The sequence below is a fragment of the Acartia tonsa genome, chromosome 8, assembly GCF_053477335.1.
Source record: "Acartia tonsa isolate MP-2025a chromosome 8, ASM5347733v1, whole genome shotgun sequence".
Taxonomy (NCBI): domain Eukaryota; kingdom Metazoa; phylum Arthropoda; class Copepoda; order Calanoida; family Acartiidae; genus Acartia; species Acartia tonsa.
The window spans coordinates 12771460-12788389 of record NC_137267.1 but is presented as its reverse complement, the minus strand read 5'-3'; the positions used below and the strand labels follow the sequence as shown (position 1 = coordinate 12788389).

The following is a 16930-nucleotide window of genomic DNA, read 5'->3' as shown; positions in this document are numbered from 1 at the left end:
TCCCTGCAGGCTCTTTAATATGATTGTGCGTAGACCAATTTATTATAGATGCATCTGTCATTTCTTAATATTGCACCGGCGGTGGTTTCCCTCAAAGTTCCTAGTAGAGCAAAGAATGTCTCCATTTGTTTTAAAGATCAAAAAAAAATGTTAATGGGAGGGGGGGGGGGGTAGTTATCATCTGTTTTACTTTGGGTCAGTTTAGACTAGGTTATATTGGTGTCAGAACAGTAAAAGCAAAACATTAATTTAGTCTAAATAAAATTGTACATACATTTGTCGCAAATTTACGTATAAAAGTTTAAAATTTAAGTGTAAGACAATTCTAACATGTCTTAATCAATGAGAAGAGCTATCCGTTACGGACGGACTGGCCGACCCTAATTACAGAAAAGCTTCGCGATTAAAATAGAATTGAATTTTGCTTTCTGATAGAGGACATTTTTTTTATATATAGCGTGTACACTTTAAACTTGGTACACATCACAACATTCATAAAAGTGAAACTTAACAAATCAGACAGGCAAACTAACTCTTTGGTGATTATTATATAGTTTCTACACTCTAATTTATACCAAACTGTTTGAAATCATAGGACAAACGAACATTAACACTTGTAGAATGTCAGAACTGAATAATCAAAATATAAATATATAAGTTTGAACAAAATTTTACGTAAATTTGTTGCAAAATTGTTTAGATACAGGATACTGTTTAAGGACATACTTACGTTTTTTATACTTGATTATGGAGAAGCCTTGCTTATAACATTGTTCTAAGTTGCACCCCTAGGAATCAGTTTTCCAAAAGTAAAAAAAAATATCTGTTTTAAATGAACGTACGGAATTTCTGGTAACGATTATAGAGTTGCTACGCTTTCTAAATTGTACCTAGCTGTTTTAGGAATCATCAAGCAAAGCTTGAAATCGTTAGGCTAATTCTAACATGTCCAAATCAATGAAAATAGCTATCCAATGCGGAGGACTGACTGGCCTTAATTATAGAAAAGCGTTGTTTTTAAAAGTAGTAAGTAAATAGCATTGAAACATATCTGGAATTTTTGCTTCCTTAACCCTTAACGGTCGGGGGGGGGGGGGGCGTTGAACGCCCCCCCATCCGGTTTTTTCTATCTCATTTTCTGTGTGTGAAAGATGAAGAGCCCAAACTCCTTGACTTTTTAAGTATGGGTATGACACATAACTGAGAGTTGGAATTTTTTGAATATCTCCATCCTGGCGGGCACAGGATGCCAGCAAACCTGGCAGGGTCATCCAGGTAAAGAGCAAAAATATTTTTTTGACTAAAACAAAGCATTTTATCATACCAAAATACTAAAAAATCCTCTAGTAGTACATCCGTATATGAAATACAGGTGTTCAAGTCACTTTCAGGTTCCAGGTATGATCCTGCAGGTCTTGATCCTCCAGGTCTCCAGAAATCTTTAAAAGGCTCCTGTGGCCGCAATTTTTGACTTAGAGACTTCAAATTTTAAACTTAAGCTTTTCTTACATGTCTACATAACGTATTAAAATTTCATGAAGATCCGCCGCCGTTTTCCCGCCGACCGCCGACTGCGGCGGCTGGCAGCTGCAAAGTACAGCTGCGGCCGCTGAAATTTATATTTTGATATTTCTAATGTAAAATTTACATAAAGATAAACATTTTCTGGAAAAAAATTGTTCTTCTAGCTTCAAAAATAAGAAAATTACAGCCGTTTGAAATTTTTAAGTAAAAAAGGACCTAAAAACAAAGGTTGTTAAATAAAAGGGTGAAGGAAGCGAAAATTGACTTAGACTTATAAAAGGTCGGAAATTCATTATCAAACAGGGGACTTGCACAAAAAAATTTAGCCCTCTAGCTCTAATAGGAACTGAGATAATAAGGGGGGGCGTTGAACGCCCCCCCCCCCCCCCCCGACTGATTAAGGTGCGGCAAGGGGCCCGACTGTAAAGGGTTAAAGATGACATTTTTTTATATAGAGTGTACACTTTAAACTTGATAACAAATATCTAACAAGGATGACAACATCCATAAAAGTAAAACTTATCAAATCAGATAGACTTGCCTAATTTCTAGCAATCATTATACAGTTTCTACCTAACTGTTTCAGGAATCAGTATGCCAATTTTGAAATCGATGGGATAAATCTAACATTAACTATAATAGCTATCCGTAATACAGACGGACATACGGTATTATAAACATCCCCCGGATAACAGAATCACACTCCCACACTCAAAGGATAAATTCAAGTACACTCGATCATCTTAAACAAGGACAATTGTTTTCATAAGAAGCGAGGCAGTAAAAAGAATGTAAAAATGAAATGATATGTAGAAAGCTTGTTTTATTTGGCCATCAAAATCTTGCTTTCAACTATAAGACTGGAGTCTTGAGAGAGATTTATGCCATTTTTCTGCCCCTAACCTTATCTTTCGAATATAGAACCCCTAAATGCTAAAGAAACAATCGCCTTGTAGAACCGATAGGTTCTTCTTTACAGTGATGCTTCTTAAAGGTCCTGAGTTGGTTTTAGGCTATTCATTTTTATAAAGAACTCTGGGTATGGTTTTAGGCTATTTTTCTGCCCTTCCATATTTCCTATGCTAGGGGCACAGCCAATAGTGATATATACTTATTTACCGGCAGACTGACAGACCAAACAAAATGTGTGAGTTATAAAGTAGCCACGCTAATAAAAAAAGACATTTAGGTAATACACATTTCTCACTCTTCAAAGTGTTCTCATAAAACAGAACAAAAACTTGGATTACAACATCTATAAAAGCGAAGCTCTGAAACTGTAGGACAAACCAACATTAACACCTGTAGAGTGTCAGAACTGAACAAAAAATATTGCAAGTAAAATACAGGATGCTGTTTAAGGACATACTTACATTTTTAGGACTTAATTATAGAGTTGATTCGCTTATAACATTATATTTTGTTGTCCGAGGAATCAGTATGCTAAAAATCAGATGAACAGGATAATTATATCACATAAAAATTGTTATCAAAAAAGTTAAACTTAACATATAGTACTTACGGACTTTCTGATAATGATTATAGTGTTGCTTCGCATTCTAAATCGCTCATAATCCCTACAGGAAACACCTTGCAAAGTTTGAGATCGATAGGAAAACTCTAACATGCCCAATTTAAATTGAGATTTTTTTGCTGTTTTGTGTGCAGACTTAAAACGAACAAGTTGCAAATCATATAAATCTAATATAAGTCTTTTTAGTTGCAAATCTAAGCTACACATGGTTAATGCGGTTGGTCTATGACAAAACGGTCATGAAATTGAACATTACAATGTTTTGTATATTTTTTTTTACTTTTATTCTGAGCGACAATTTCTTCAATTTCCATTTTTGTTTATCTTTCCAGCAAGCGAGGGGACAATGGGATGTTTATTTAATCTACAGAAAGGGTAATTTTGTGTATAATCATTGGGGAAGTACATCAATTTATAGGCCATTGTCTTATCCCTGTATATCCCTCCTATCTTTCCCAATAGTTTTTAACCTTTCAACATTGTTTTTGTTAAACTGTCTTCGCTTTTTATCCTTTTTTGTCATTTTTCAAAGCTTCGCTCTTTGGGACGAAATCGTTTTTGTTTCACCTTCTCTTTGCAACTCATTCTCGCTTGATGGCTGCAGTTTGTGGTTACCTTTTAGCTTTATTTGATCTATATGATCTAAGTTTTTTGTGGTATTATTAGTGTGTGTTATATTAATTTTGTTTTTGTTGTTATATTTATTTTGTTCAGATAATTATTTTTGTATTTTTGCAACATTGATGTTACAGTATAGTCAAATAGTTTTTATTGCATCGTATTATAGACAGTTTTCCACTGATAGTAAAATGAAATACAAAAAATTTATTTTGCTTATTTGCTTAGAAGCCCAAGTCTAAGGCCAATAAAGAGGATTAATTATAATAGTTTTCTTTATTCTTTAGAGAAAATTGTTTATAATACAATACAGTAAATAATTTTTAACATGGCTTAGAACTTGTTCTAATCCTGCTAAAACTAATTGGATTCAAGCCATACTAGAAAATACAATATAGTACGAGGATTGATTTTCACCCCCAATTATGACAAACAAATTTACCCCATCTGTAAAATGATTTGTGGAAAAATTTGGATAATGCTAGCTTGTGCTACCCAAGTTTTCAATGTTTTTCAGCAAACGAATCAGAGAAGTTACTTATCAAACTTTGGTCACTAGTATAGAATACAGTCCCCTCCCTTGGTGGTACTTACAAATTAAATATGTTGGTTAAGTTATTCAAATGATTGAAATGTTATCATACAGTGATTCATATAATCAGAGAGAGAGAGGTGACAATGGGCTGCCTGTTTATTACACTAGTCCCCAAAACTGGCTTCACAACTTTGGGGACTTTTAGTTAATTTTAATTTGTTGGATATTAAGTTGAGTCTCTGTCCAAACGTTTCAACCATTAATTGTAATCTACAGAAGGGGTATTCTTTTATTCTTATTGGGGATGTAGATCAATTTATCAACCATTGTCTTATCCCTTTAGATCCCTGATATTATTCAATATTATTATCAATATTATATGTAGTGATGGGAATCCGGATCCGGAATCCGAATCCGGAATCCGGAATCCGCCCAATTTTCGGCCAATTTTGGAATCCGAATCCGGATCCGGAATCCGTTTTTTATAGCGGATTCCGGATTCTAAATTGGTAGGCTAAAATTACTGTCTTTTTTCTTACAACTCCCTCTGTTTGAAGGCAAAGATAAAAAAAATTTCAACATAACAAATTTTAATAATTACTAATGTGATGTAAATGTTTTAGTTATGCTGGAAGTCAACACTTTAAACAAATCAAGGCTTCAACCAAGTAACATAGTGATAAATTAACGAAAATAGCTATTCCTCTGTGACGGACGGCCCTTTAAAATACTGCTAGAATCCGGAATCCGAATCTGGAATCCGCCAAAAATAAGAATCCGGAATCCGCAAGAATCCGTCACTTTTTTTAACGGATTCCTTCAGAATCCGGAATCCGAATCCGGCCCAAAAATTCGACGGATTCCCATCCCTAATTATATGGCTTATTGTTAAGTTTTCTACTACTGATTTTCAAACGCAATGATACTTAGTATAGAAAGGCTTCGCTACCTATGAAAGTTATGATTGTTTAATTCATTCAAATTTGTAAAGCAAATGATATGTGAACTAATTATGTCAGAAAATGTCCATTAAGATGTTCGTAAAAGGTTAGATTTCAATGAATTAATAAATTTTTTGATGAAGGTTGTTTTTAACCAGAAGCGTGCCTAAGAGGGTGTATCCACCATCCACCTGGTATAATAAAGGGGGGGGGGATGTAATCACCTACTAGCTACGAGGTTTCTTTCTACCTTGACAAGGGTCTAAAACCCGCTGACAATAAAATTACACCCCTTCACTAAATTACGCAACTGCTTTTAACTTGAGAACGTTTAATTTAGACTTTTGAATTTTGATCGTATATAACAGCCTTTTTTTAAAGCGAAGCTTTTCTATAATTAGGGTCGGTCCGTCCGTCCGAGACGGAGAGCTTTTTCGTTGATTTAGACATTTTAGAATTGTCCTATCGATTTCAAACTTTGCATGGTGTTTCCTGTAGTAGTTAGGTACGATTTCGAAAGCGTAGCAACTCTATAATCATTACCAGAATACTGTACGTCCATTTTAAACATGTTGATTTTTTACTTTTTTAACAACAAATTTTTATATGATCTAAATATCCGATTGTTCTGATTTTTGGAATACTGATTTCTGGGACAACAAAGTACAATATTATAAGCAAAGCAACTCTATAATCGAGTCCTAAAAATGTATGTCCATAAGCATTATCATGTATCAAGAAATTTTTTTAAAAAATTTACTCACAATTTTACATTGACTCTTATTCATTTGTATTCTGATTATCCAGTTCTGACACTATACAAGTGTTAATGACCGCTTGTCCTTTCGTGTTAGAGCTTCGCTTTTATGGATGTTGTCATCCTTGTTATATGAATAATAATTTCTAGGTTTATTGATTATCAGCTTTATTCAAATAACAAATTCAAAACAAAAAGGCTATGGAAAATGTCAGGTATTTTTAAAAGCGATGCTTTTATATTTTAGAACATGTTAGAATTGACCAATCAATTTTGAACTTTTCATGTTGATTCCTATAACTTTTAGGTACGAACAGCAATTCTATAATCAATACCAGAAATTCCTCATTTCCATTTAAAACTTGATGGTATTTTACCTTTAAACAACAAAATAGGACAGGTCCGTCCGTACGTCCGTAAAGGATAGCTCTTTATGTTGAATTAGGTAAACGTAGAATAACGATCAAGAACGTCTAAGATTTTATGCTTGGAGGAGGGGGCCGGGGAAGAGTAAATTTTTCTACTTTTGCAAAATTTTAACTTCACTCTTACGGATGTAATCATCCTTTTTAATGTAATATTCTCTAATTTAGTGTACACAAAAGCCCTCTTACAAACCTAAACATGAACATAGAACAGCTGCAAATATAAGGTAATTAATTTTCCTTTAAGGCTATCAAGCTGATTAATATCCGCTGGATTAGAATAGGTTCTGAGCCGTAATGAAACATTGTGTATCTTATCGTATAATTAACAATTTTTTACTAGTACTAAAATAAAACAAAAATTTTATACTGATTTGGTCGACCTGGGCTTTCGGACCCTAGGAGCCAGCAATACCTGATTTATCTTATCATTTTCTATTTAATTTTCCGCGGAAAGTTGTATATAATACGATGCAATAAATAACTATTGGATTATTGAATAATCAAAATTCATAATAATATTATGTAAAGTAATAAGTTTTTGTTTGTATGTCAGTGTAGAACTCGCAAACCACTGCACTGATTAGGTTCTTCGTATTAGTAAAGCACCAGTGATTGTTTTAAGCTATTTTGAATTTATGTAGATTTTTCGATGTTTTTTGTATCTTAATTTTTTTCAATTTAATTAATTTTGTTTAGACCACAAGATATTAGTTTTGTGGGCGCTATAGGAGATTCTGATACAGCGGGTTATGCCTCTAGGGATATTAATCTTTTCAGTAAGAATTTTACTAGAGAAGCTACTCTGTAATTCACTATACGGCATAAAATTAACTAATTTGTCGGTCTGTCGGTCATACTACAGTATATCTATATTACATATAGGTTTCGTGATTTTTTAATATATCATATTCTACTTTCCTTTTGTTTTTATGACTACTGTACATATACTCTAAAACTGCCTGTAATTAATCGATTTAATTGTACTTCGCTACTTATGGAAGTTGTCATCCTTTGTTAAATGTTAAAAGTCCTAAAAATCTAAGTATGTCCATAAACATTATTCTGTATCAAGCAGTTTTTCAACAATTTTACTTACAATTTTGCTTCGACATTTATACATTTATATTCTGATTATTCAGTTCTGACACTAAACAAGTGTTAGTGTCCGTTTGTCCTACCGTTTCAGTGCTTCGCTTTTATGGATGTTGTTATCCTTGTTATATAAACAAACCAAATTAGAGTGGTCACAAAAAAAAGAAAAAAAAAGAGATAGAAGGACATAAGAAGAACATTGTAATGTACAGAAACAAGTCAACCAGTTAACACCTGCTTATAATTTTGTGAATTTTGTTTATAATCATTGGTGATGTACATCAATTTATCGGCCATTGTCTTATCCCTTTAGATTCCAATGTTTTTCAGGTTTTCTTGGATTTACAGATTATATTGGGACGTCATTTGCAACAGGATTGGATGGTACAAATCCCTCACTGGCCTCTCTAGTCCAAATGTGTAACCCCAAGTAAATAATTGATCTTATATAGAGTAGCAACTTGTGTTTGTATGTCTTGTAGGATCTCCCAAAAAGCAAACTTTGTTGATGGCTGTTTTATTTATTTTCTACGAGTTTGATTAAACTTAATTATTAGCTGGCTCAAAACTTTATATTTTGATTTATTGGTTCCGATCTTGTAGTATCCAAATTTTTCAACCAATGATTTTGTTTGTCGGCATTAGGGAAAATTATTTCAATTTAGCGAAAAAATGTTATCCCTTAAGAACGCTGCAACTAATTCATTTCAGTAGAGAGTTATACATGATTTCTGTGTGTTTATAAAAAAAATTGTTTTTCTTGTTTAGTGTAAAAGGAGGTAGCACAGGGGGTATATCTGGCTTAGGTCTTCCTGGTAATGGCGATAGAGGTATGATTAGTTAGATAGATAGTTATTTAGATAGATAGTTGGTTAGATAGATAGTTAGACAAATAGTTAGTTAGATAGTTAGATAGATAGTTAGATAGATAGTTAGATAGATAGTTAGATAGTTGGTTAGATAGTTTGTTAGATACATAGTTAGATAGATATTTAAATATATATTAGATTAGATTATAGTTGAATAGATAGTTTGATAGATAGAAATACTCTAACAAGGTTGATTACATCCATAAAAAGCGAAGCTCTAAAATGATAGGATAAATTTTTTTTTGTCAAAAGGTTAAAAATCAACATGTTTTAAATGGATTTACGGACATTCTAGTAACGAATATATAGTTCTTATGCTTTTTTTAACAGACCTAAATGTTACATGAATCAACATGCAAAGTTTTAAATCGATAGGACAATTATAACATATCTAAATTTACTAAAAGAGCTAACTGTTCCGGACTGATGTACGGACAGGCCGACCTTAATTGTAGAAAACCTTTGCTTTTAAAAATACACATTACACACAAACAAACCCACACAAAACTAAAAATATATTTAGGTTTAAATGTAGCTGTTAGTGGCGCCGTATCAGCAGATATTGAAGAACAAGCAAGAACTTTGGTCAACCTTACAATGTAAATCTTTCTCTTAAAATTGTAACTTGTCCCTAGCTGCAAGGGGCATGAAACCTAATTAGAAAAATTAGATTCAACTGTAGCCTTATTTAGGACGAGAATATAAGGTAAAGGCATTATCTTTAACAGACAGCCACACTTTCTGTTAGTAATTTTTTTTGTTTTATTCCAGTAGGTAATCTAGTCCAACTGAAATTGCCAAAAAAAATTGACATTTTTCGGCGTAAACCCGGGGTAAAGCTGATTTTTCTGATGTTAACCAAAGAAGTGGTTATAAAGACCAAAATCGTGTATTTATGTCTGTCCTTCTGTCCGCCTGCTATGATAATGTTTTACGATTAACTTTTATAACCATTGAAAACATAATTCAGGGGGGTACAGACTAAAAGCAGGAAGTTGATAACCTACTTTTTTAACATTCTGTTTTTCCTTATTTCTTTTTTTTAATACTAGCAACAACGCCCCTAGCATCTAGGGGCACCGTATTCGAAGGCGCAGAGAGGGGCTTGAAAAATGAAATCATCTCAAGACTTAAATTTGAAAATAGTTATCTACCCCAGGACCTATGTGATGCTTACAATCCAATTGGTTCAGTTAGTTATTGAGATGTTATCTTCAGACAAAAAAAACCTTACTACTTTATATAATAGAATTCTTGTTTATCCTTCTTATGTTTAGCTTTCGAAACAAATATTAAAATCCTAAAATGAATATTGTTCAGGCAGATGCCATATTGGCAGAAGAAATGGAAGCTGGTGCCTATTTATATTGGAGGAAATGATATTTACTCATGCAGTGATGATGGCATTGATACTTATACTTATGCGTAAGTTTTAGGGATCATGAAAAGAAAACAAGAAAGCGGGTTTCGTCGTATTTTCAAAGTACATTTTCTAGTACTTGCAGGGCGCTCTAATCCTCCGGGGCCAATTTCTTAACCCTGGGGCAATCAATAACATTTACCTAACCTAACCTAAAATAACAAACGAAATCCGGTAGTAAGTTTTCTTTGCATGATCTGTTTGTAGAAGCGAAGCTACTCTATAACCATTTGTGTAAGTTTTTCTGTAATGCTAGGATTGTCCAATTTTTATTACTACTCTTCAACATATGTATAAAAAATCGAAAAAAAGGAGAAATTAATAGGAATAAATACAAAGCACTACTCTGCTCTGTTAATGTATTTTAAAAGGGATATAATGAGTAATATAAGCACCCATGTAACTTCCACGCTATTTTACCATTTGCTCTCAATTTTGTTTGTTAATATACAAAATATAATTAAAATGTTAAAAGGCATTATAAAACGCTTCCTTTTATGTATTCTTCCAGTTTATCTTTTTTTACCTTTATCTTCTTTTTCTCCTTTCTCTAACTATCTCACTAGTTGAAATATTTTTTTCTTTAAGTTTAAAACTTTTAGTAATTATAAAAATAGTAAAATTGAATCAGAATAATTTAAACAACTAGTTGCTGCAATTAAAACATAAAATGAAGCTAAATTGCCTGCAAATGTTTAAAATATTTCACATTATAAGTGTGCAATCATCCCATTCCACCCTTATTTTCAATTTATTAAAAATATAATAAGTTTCGTGCTCAATTCAGTTTTCAGTGCTTAATAGACACTTTGAGTGAAAGCACCTAGGATTTGTCGGGGTCCTAGGACAAACGTAGGAGTCCCAAACGTCGGAGTAGAAACTTAACCTTTTTTACCTATTTTAAACTATCTTATAGGTTTTTAAATGCCTTACTCCTGCGGGGGGGCTTATTAGTAAATTCATATCTTAACCTAATCTAACCTGTATAGAAATAATTAATAAAATCAAGATTTCAACATTCCTGCATTTGTGTACTCCGACGTTTGGGACTCCTGTGCTTGTCCTTGAACCTTGTCGGCTTTGTTTTTCAAGTATTATGTATCCATCTTATTCGTATACTGTAATTTAGGATGAATGTAAAACGAGCTCTGAATGTGTTGCAGTTCCTGCCCAAGACTTATGTCGTCCTTGTTGGACTTCCAGATTTTACACAACTAAATGTAAGTTTTTTTTAAGGGCAAAGCTTTTTTATATTTAGGCTAGGCCCGTTAGCTCTTTTCGCTAATTTAAACAGGTTTGCATTATCCTATCGATTTCAAACTTTGCATGATGATTCCCATAGCACTTAGGTACGATTTAGGAAGCATAGCAACTCTATAATCGTTACCAGAAAGTCCCTACGTCTATTTAAAACATGCTGATTTTTTTTATAACAAATTTTTGTTTTAACTGCAAATCTATTCTACTTGTCTGCTAATTGGTAGGTATGATATGGAAAATATGTTTTAATTCCTTTTTTGCATTATCATAATATACCTTTCTCTAATTATTCAAATTCTTTCCTATCTTGAGATTTTATTTTAACGGATATATTTTTAATTGGATCTGATTTTCATGCTCTATAATTAGGCGAAACTCTCAGAGGCTAAAATATAGATTCCCCTTTTCAACTTCTTTTACCCCTTTCCCTCCCCTCATACCGGTTGAACAAGTGACCAATAAACAAGTTACATATTAGCAAGCTAAATTGACGAAAAATTTTCCCCTGTCATAATATCCACGTATATTCTACATCCATTTTTCTATTTTATCTCTTCTCGTAATATTCCTTCAAATTCTTTGAACGATTGACCCAGGGATCGAACTTTTAACCGCATGACTACGGCTGTGGTATTGGGTGACTGAATAAAAACTTGATTGTTGCAGCTGAAAGTTTTCATTTTCATAGTTGAGAGAAAAATTTATTTATTTTTATTGAAATACTTTTAAAAAATCTTTTAAAATGTTAACAATTATCTTTTCCATTAGAATCTTCGGGACAGTAATTTCTTTTGTGGTTTATTCCTTGGCTTCTACACTTCTGGCTGTAATTTGTCAGAAGACAAACAAAGGTAAAACTTATGATTTCTTTTAACAATCTATAATACAAAGTAGAACGATGTCTGTCTTTCCGTTTGTCCGTCTGTCCGTCTGTCCGTCTGTCTGTCTGTCCCTTAAGATCTCGGTAACCACTGAACCGATCGGATTCTACTCTTCAGGGTATCTACCTATTGGTCCTGTGGTGGTTTTAAGCTATTTTCTTGGGGGTGGGACACCCCCAACCCCCCAAAAAAACAAAAAATCCCCCCCCATTTTTTTTTTGAAGGAGATTTCCAAGGTCCTTTCGATTTTCGCCATAATTTTTTTTTTTATCACCTCTTGGGGCAAAGCCCCAAGAGGCTAGGGGCGAAGCCGCTAGTAAGTGATAAAGTAGTAAGTTTTTTTTGTATTTTCAAAACTACTATACTACTTGAAATTTCCTTTTATAGAAGCTTCATACACGTCCCAAGTTGGTTTTAGACAATTTTACTGCACCTCCTCAATCCCCTAGATGCTAAGCACTAAGTGGGTCAGAATGCAAATGTACAGTGGTCATAAATCAAAAATTAAATTATAGAAAATAACGACACTTTTAAAAATATGCTTGATATATGTTTTAATATCTATATAATGGAAGCTTATTGGAAAACTTCCAAAATAAAGGTCAGCCTTCTATCTCGGTTAGCAGCAAAGAAAACGGACATTCAAACTATAAAGAAGAGTTGCTACAATAAAGAATAGTTATAAATCTTAATTTTAGGAAGCTTGTTTATCAATTTAACCAGCAGCTACAAAAAATATCAAACATGTACAAGTAAGTATTTTTTTTATTGAATCCGGAAAACTTAAATAGAAAATATAATTATTTTGCAGGGATCTAAAGGGATAAGACAATGGCCGATAACTTGATGTACATCCCCAATGATGATACACAACATTACCTATTCTGTAGATTAAAATTATTGATTGAAACGTTTAAACACTCAACTTAATGAGTCAACCAAACAAATTTCATTAAAGTCCAAAAAACTGTTAAGCCAGCGAATAAGAAAACCTAGCTAATAGAGATAGAGAGATGAAATTTTTGTACATGTATTTTTAGGCTCCTAAAGTAACTTTTTAGGTCAGCAGAAGAATGATATTCAAAAAAGTGTATTTTGAGTAACACGTCTAATGTACAACGATTTATCGGCCATTGGCTTATCCCTTTAGATCCCTGGTGAATTGACACTGACTCTCTTCGTTGTAATTATTTAATATTAACATGAACATGCATTGTCCAAACATTTCAACCAATAATTTCGATATACATAAGAGGTATTTTTTGATGGGCATTAATTTATCTTCCATTAGCTTTTCATATAGAATCCTAGACACTGGGAAAAGGGTTAAGAAAATCGTCGTCACACATGCAAAGCAAATTTGATGGGGAGTTTATCCTGTACTAAGGGTTTTTGTCTGAAGCTTAAGATTTCAATAACTATTAAACTGAGTTCTCCTGTATAGGAAAGCTTATACATCACGGGATGGTTTTAGGCTATTTCAATTTTAGACCTAATCCTTAGGATGGTTTTAGGCTATCTACTCCTTTGAATACAGAGCCCCAAGATACTAGGGGTGCAACCGTTAGTATAAGTAGATAATAGAGGGAAATTTTAATAAAAATATAAAATGCCTGACAATAAGGGCTGGCAGACCAACGTATAGGGTATCTTTGCTATAAAAAAATTTTGCTTTATATAATTTGATTTCCAGTCGATTAAATTCAAACAAGTGTTTGTCCAGATTTTGCAAATAAAAAAAGGGCAAATGAATAAAGAAATTTGAAAAAAAATAGTTAATGATTTTATTAAGAAAATGTTGTGCCATTTTCAAAGAAGCAGCTTATAGAGTCTAATAAAAATGACGTCATACAAAAAAATTACCAATGATAGGCCAGTAAAAATTTAAATGACCAGTGTTAAAAAATATACTGGCCTATCATTGGTCAATTGTATTGCATATCATGCTTTTTTATTAGGCATGATAAGCTGCTCCTCTAAAACTGCTGCTCTTGTTCCTTGCCAGTGGCGTGCGAACCGAAGGGGGCACTTGGGGCGATTTCCGTGCCTAGCGCCGAAAACGCCCTTACCCTGCCCACCTAGCCAACGCCGCGTCCCTGCCCCCTCCCCCTAAATGTTAAAAAATTCCCCTTTTTGCCCCCCCCAGCCCCCCTAAAAAAAATGCCCAATTTTGCCCCCTCCCTCATCCAAAAAGCAAAACTGTCACAATGTTTCCAAAAGATCAAGAATAATTTAGAAAATTACATTTTGCCATAGCATTACGGACTGACTGACTGCCCGACAGACATTATTATAGAGTGGCTTGATTTAATTTGAATATAAAATTCGATATTTTAGATATATGAGAGATGATTTTACTGTAGAATATACACCAGCTGTAACTAATGTTTATAATACAGTAAGTAATTACAGTATTACAAATTCAAACTAAACTTGATTATAATTTTTTAATTTTACTATCTGCGAAAATACGGATAATACGATGCGATTAATAACTATTATGGCATTTTTTGTAGATATCTACAAATGAATTGGCTGTTGATTGTTTTCATTTCAACACAAGAGGCCAAGGACAGGTAACTTTAAAGTTTTGGACCTGGTGCAATTTACTGTAAAATGTTCCTGGGATCGATTATCTCCGAAAATCAACTTTGGTGGTGGACTTCACAAAAAAATTAACCTAAATAGAGGTCCACAAATAACCTGAAAAACGTACTACACATTTATTTCGCAGCTATCATACATGCGCGAAAAAATCTTATTTTACACGTGTATTCTAAAGCTCAGCCTTCCCTATGCATCACTGGATCATTATTTTCAAGATTATATATAGCCCTTCTAAAGCCGCTCATAACGATGTGCGTACAATACATGTACGTTCAGCCATTTGGCAGGTATCAGCCTTATATTTATGAATAATAGATCCCAGAAACATTTTAGGCGCGAACTGCACCTGATCACCAGGAATGGTGAAATGTGTCATATTTGAAAAATTAGCTCATAGTGCCTATAAAAAATGACATCATACAATACAAATTACTAATGATAGGCGAACCTCGTGAAAGTGTCGAACTATGACGTCAGAAAAAATTAACAATTAACCAATGAGAAGCCAGTATTCACTGTAATTGACCAATGGTAAAATATATAGCGGTCTCACATTGGTTAATTGTTAATTTTTTCTGACGTCATAGTTAGACACTTTTACGAGGTTCATGATAGGCCAGTATACATTTTAATGTTAATACTTTAAGGGGCTAGGTGTCGCTTCTGGTACTAGACCTCTCTTCACGCACCTTGGAACATACATACAATACTTATGATTGAGGTGTAAAGCGTCCATTCACCCATCAGACAACCAACTCTCTGAGATGCACGACCTTTGTCTGAGAAGTCCCAACTGTGCATAGTAGCGAGTTGCGCCTGTTTTGGGCCAAGGCATTCCCCCTACATTAACTATTACGTCGAGCATCTGACAGAGTAACAGTGGGAACCATTTTAACGTCTTTAGTTATGACGCGGTGTCGGACTGAGATTCGAACCTTTCACCTTCCCGACGACGAGTGGATGCGCTACGTGTTGAGCCACGTTAGCGGGTCAGTATACATTTTACCTTTGGTCAATATAAATGCCTGGTCTATCATTGGTCAATGTAGTATATGATATTATTTAGTTTATAGGCAATATATGTTGCTTCCATATTTATTAGCAGCGAAGCTACTCTATAAATCACTTTGTCCGTCAGTCAGTCAGTCAGTCCGTAACGCTATTGGGGAAATGGGATTTACTCAGCTCCTATAAAAGATAGAATTTTTGACAACATTCCTATTATTAAGGAGCACAATTAACTATAAAACATCAATGGCGGTCGGGCCGCTTTTAGCAGGTTTTAGGCTATTTTTGTATTTTGCAGATTTTTCTCCATATCTTTGGTGTTTATGGTTCGATTTCCAAAATTTTTTCAGTTATAGATATCAAAATTAAATTTCCTGTCGCTTAAAGAATATAACTATGACGGTCAGACTGCCTTTAAGCAGGTTTTAGGCTATTTTTGTATTTTTCACGTTTTTCTCCATATCTTTGGTGTTTATCGATTTCCAGAATTTTTTCAGTTATAGATTTGAAAATTAAATTTCCTTTCGTTTAAAGAAAACAACCATGACGAACTGCCTTTTTAAAGGTTTTTGGCTATTTTTAAATTTTTCCCCTAATTTTCCATTTCTCTTACGTATATAGTCCGATTTTCCAAATTTTGAAGTTAAGGATATAAAAATTAAATTTCCTGTTTTTCTCCAATAAATCTGTTCTTGATTTTAATAAATACACTTTATATCTACTTGTATGTATTCCCATCCATGATTATTTGTACTTCGCTACTTATGGATGTTGTCATCCTTGTTTTACTTTAATTTAAACAGTTAAACTTGCAATTATTGAAAACTCTTGTATTTTAGATAGCTGTAAATATCTGGAACAGCCTGTTCCAGCCCCGTGGCGCCAGAACTCCTGGCAACTATGTTGGAAATGCCCAACCTACCTGTCCAAATGATTATATGCCATTTCTAGCAACAAAGCAAAATTCATAGAGTTGTTTTGTCTTAGTATGTATAATTATGTAAATAAAAGTAATAAATATGTTATTTTGTTTAATCGGCCATAAAAAATGTTTCTTTTTGCTTCTTTTAAAATTCAAACAAAACCCAGATGTAAGTAGCAATAGATGACAAAAAAATAATTGATGACTTTTTTATAGCATTAAAAATCATTTCTTTATTTCTAGCCACAAAAATTTAAATATCTGCTTTGTTTATCATTATCTTAAAGCCTCTTAAATCACAAACGAATTTTTAGAATTATTTCAGTTATTAATTACAACTGCTCTATAAATAATAATAAAACAAGGATGACAACATCCATAAGTAGCGAAGCCCAAAAATTCATGGATGGGAATACGGTTGTTTTCTTAAAAAGACAGTAAATTCAATTTTTATATCCTTAACTTAAAAAATTTGGAAAATCGGACTATGTACCTACATAAGAGAAATAGAAAAATAAGGAAAAAATTAAAAAT

General features: G+C 33.3%; 2 protein-coding genes across 2 annotated transcripts in view; both read left to right on the top strand.

Annotated features, from left to right (window-relative positions):
- barr (non-SMC condensin I complex subunit H) overlaps positions 1-16930 on the top strand; it is a 224848-nt gene that overhangs the window by 37673 nt on the left and 170245 nt on the right. The window lies entirely within an intron of this gene.
- On the top strand, positions 5126-16495 carry LOC145326029 (phospholipase B1, membrane-associated-like). Its single transcript, XM_080169125.1, has 14 exons — positions 5126-5258; positions 6060-6124; positions 6503-6561; positions 7034-7113; positions 7760-7859; positions 8198-8259; positions 8822-8897; positions 9619-9723; positions 10848-10938; positions 11747-11829; positions 12558-12611; positions 14197-14257; positions 14376-14435; positions 16314-16495. Exons 1-14 carry the CDS (start codon positions 5234-5236, stop codon positions 16443-16445), a joined length of 1053 nt encoding a protein of 350 aa, XP_080025251.1. The 5' UTR covers positions 5126-5233; the 3' UTR covers positions 16446-16495.

Bases quoted from the DNA above. Each gene is read 5' to 3' on its own strand.
- LOC145326029 (XM_080169125.1), top strand. From the start codon at position 5,234: ATGTCCATTAAGATGTTCGTAAAAG. The intron at 11,830-12,557 runs GTAAAACTTATG...TCTTAATTTTAG, and splicing joins TTGTCAGAAGACAAACAAAG to GAAGCTTGTTTATCAATTTA. The intron at 14,436-16,313 runs GTAACTTTAAAG...CTTGTATTTTAG, and splicing joins ACACAAGAGGCCAAGGACAG to ATAGCTGTAAATATCTGGAA.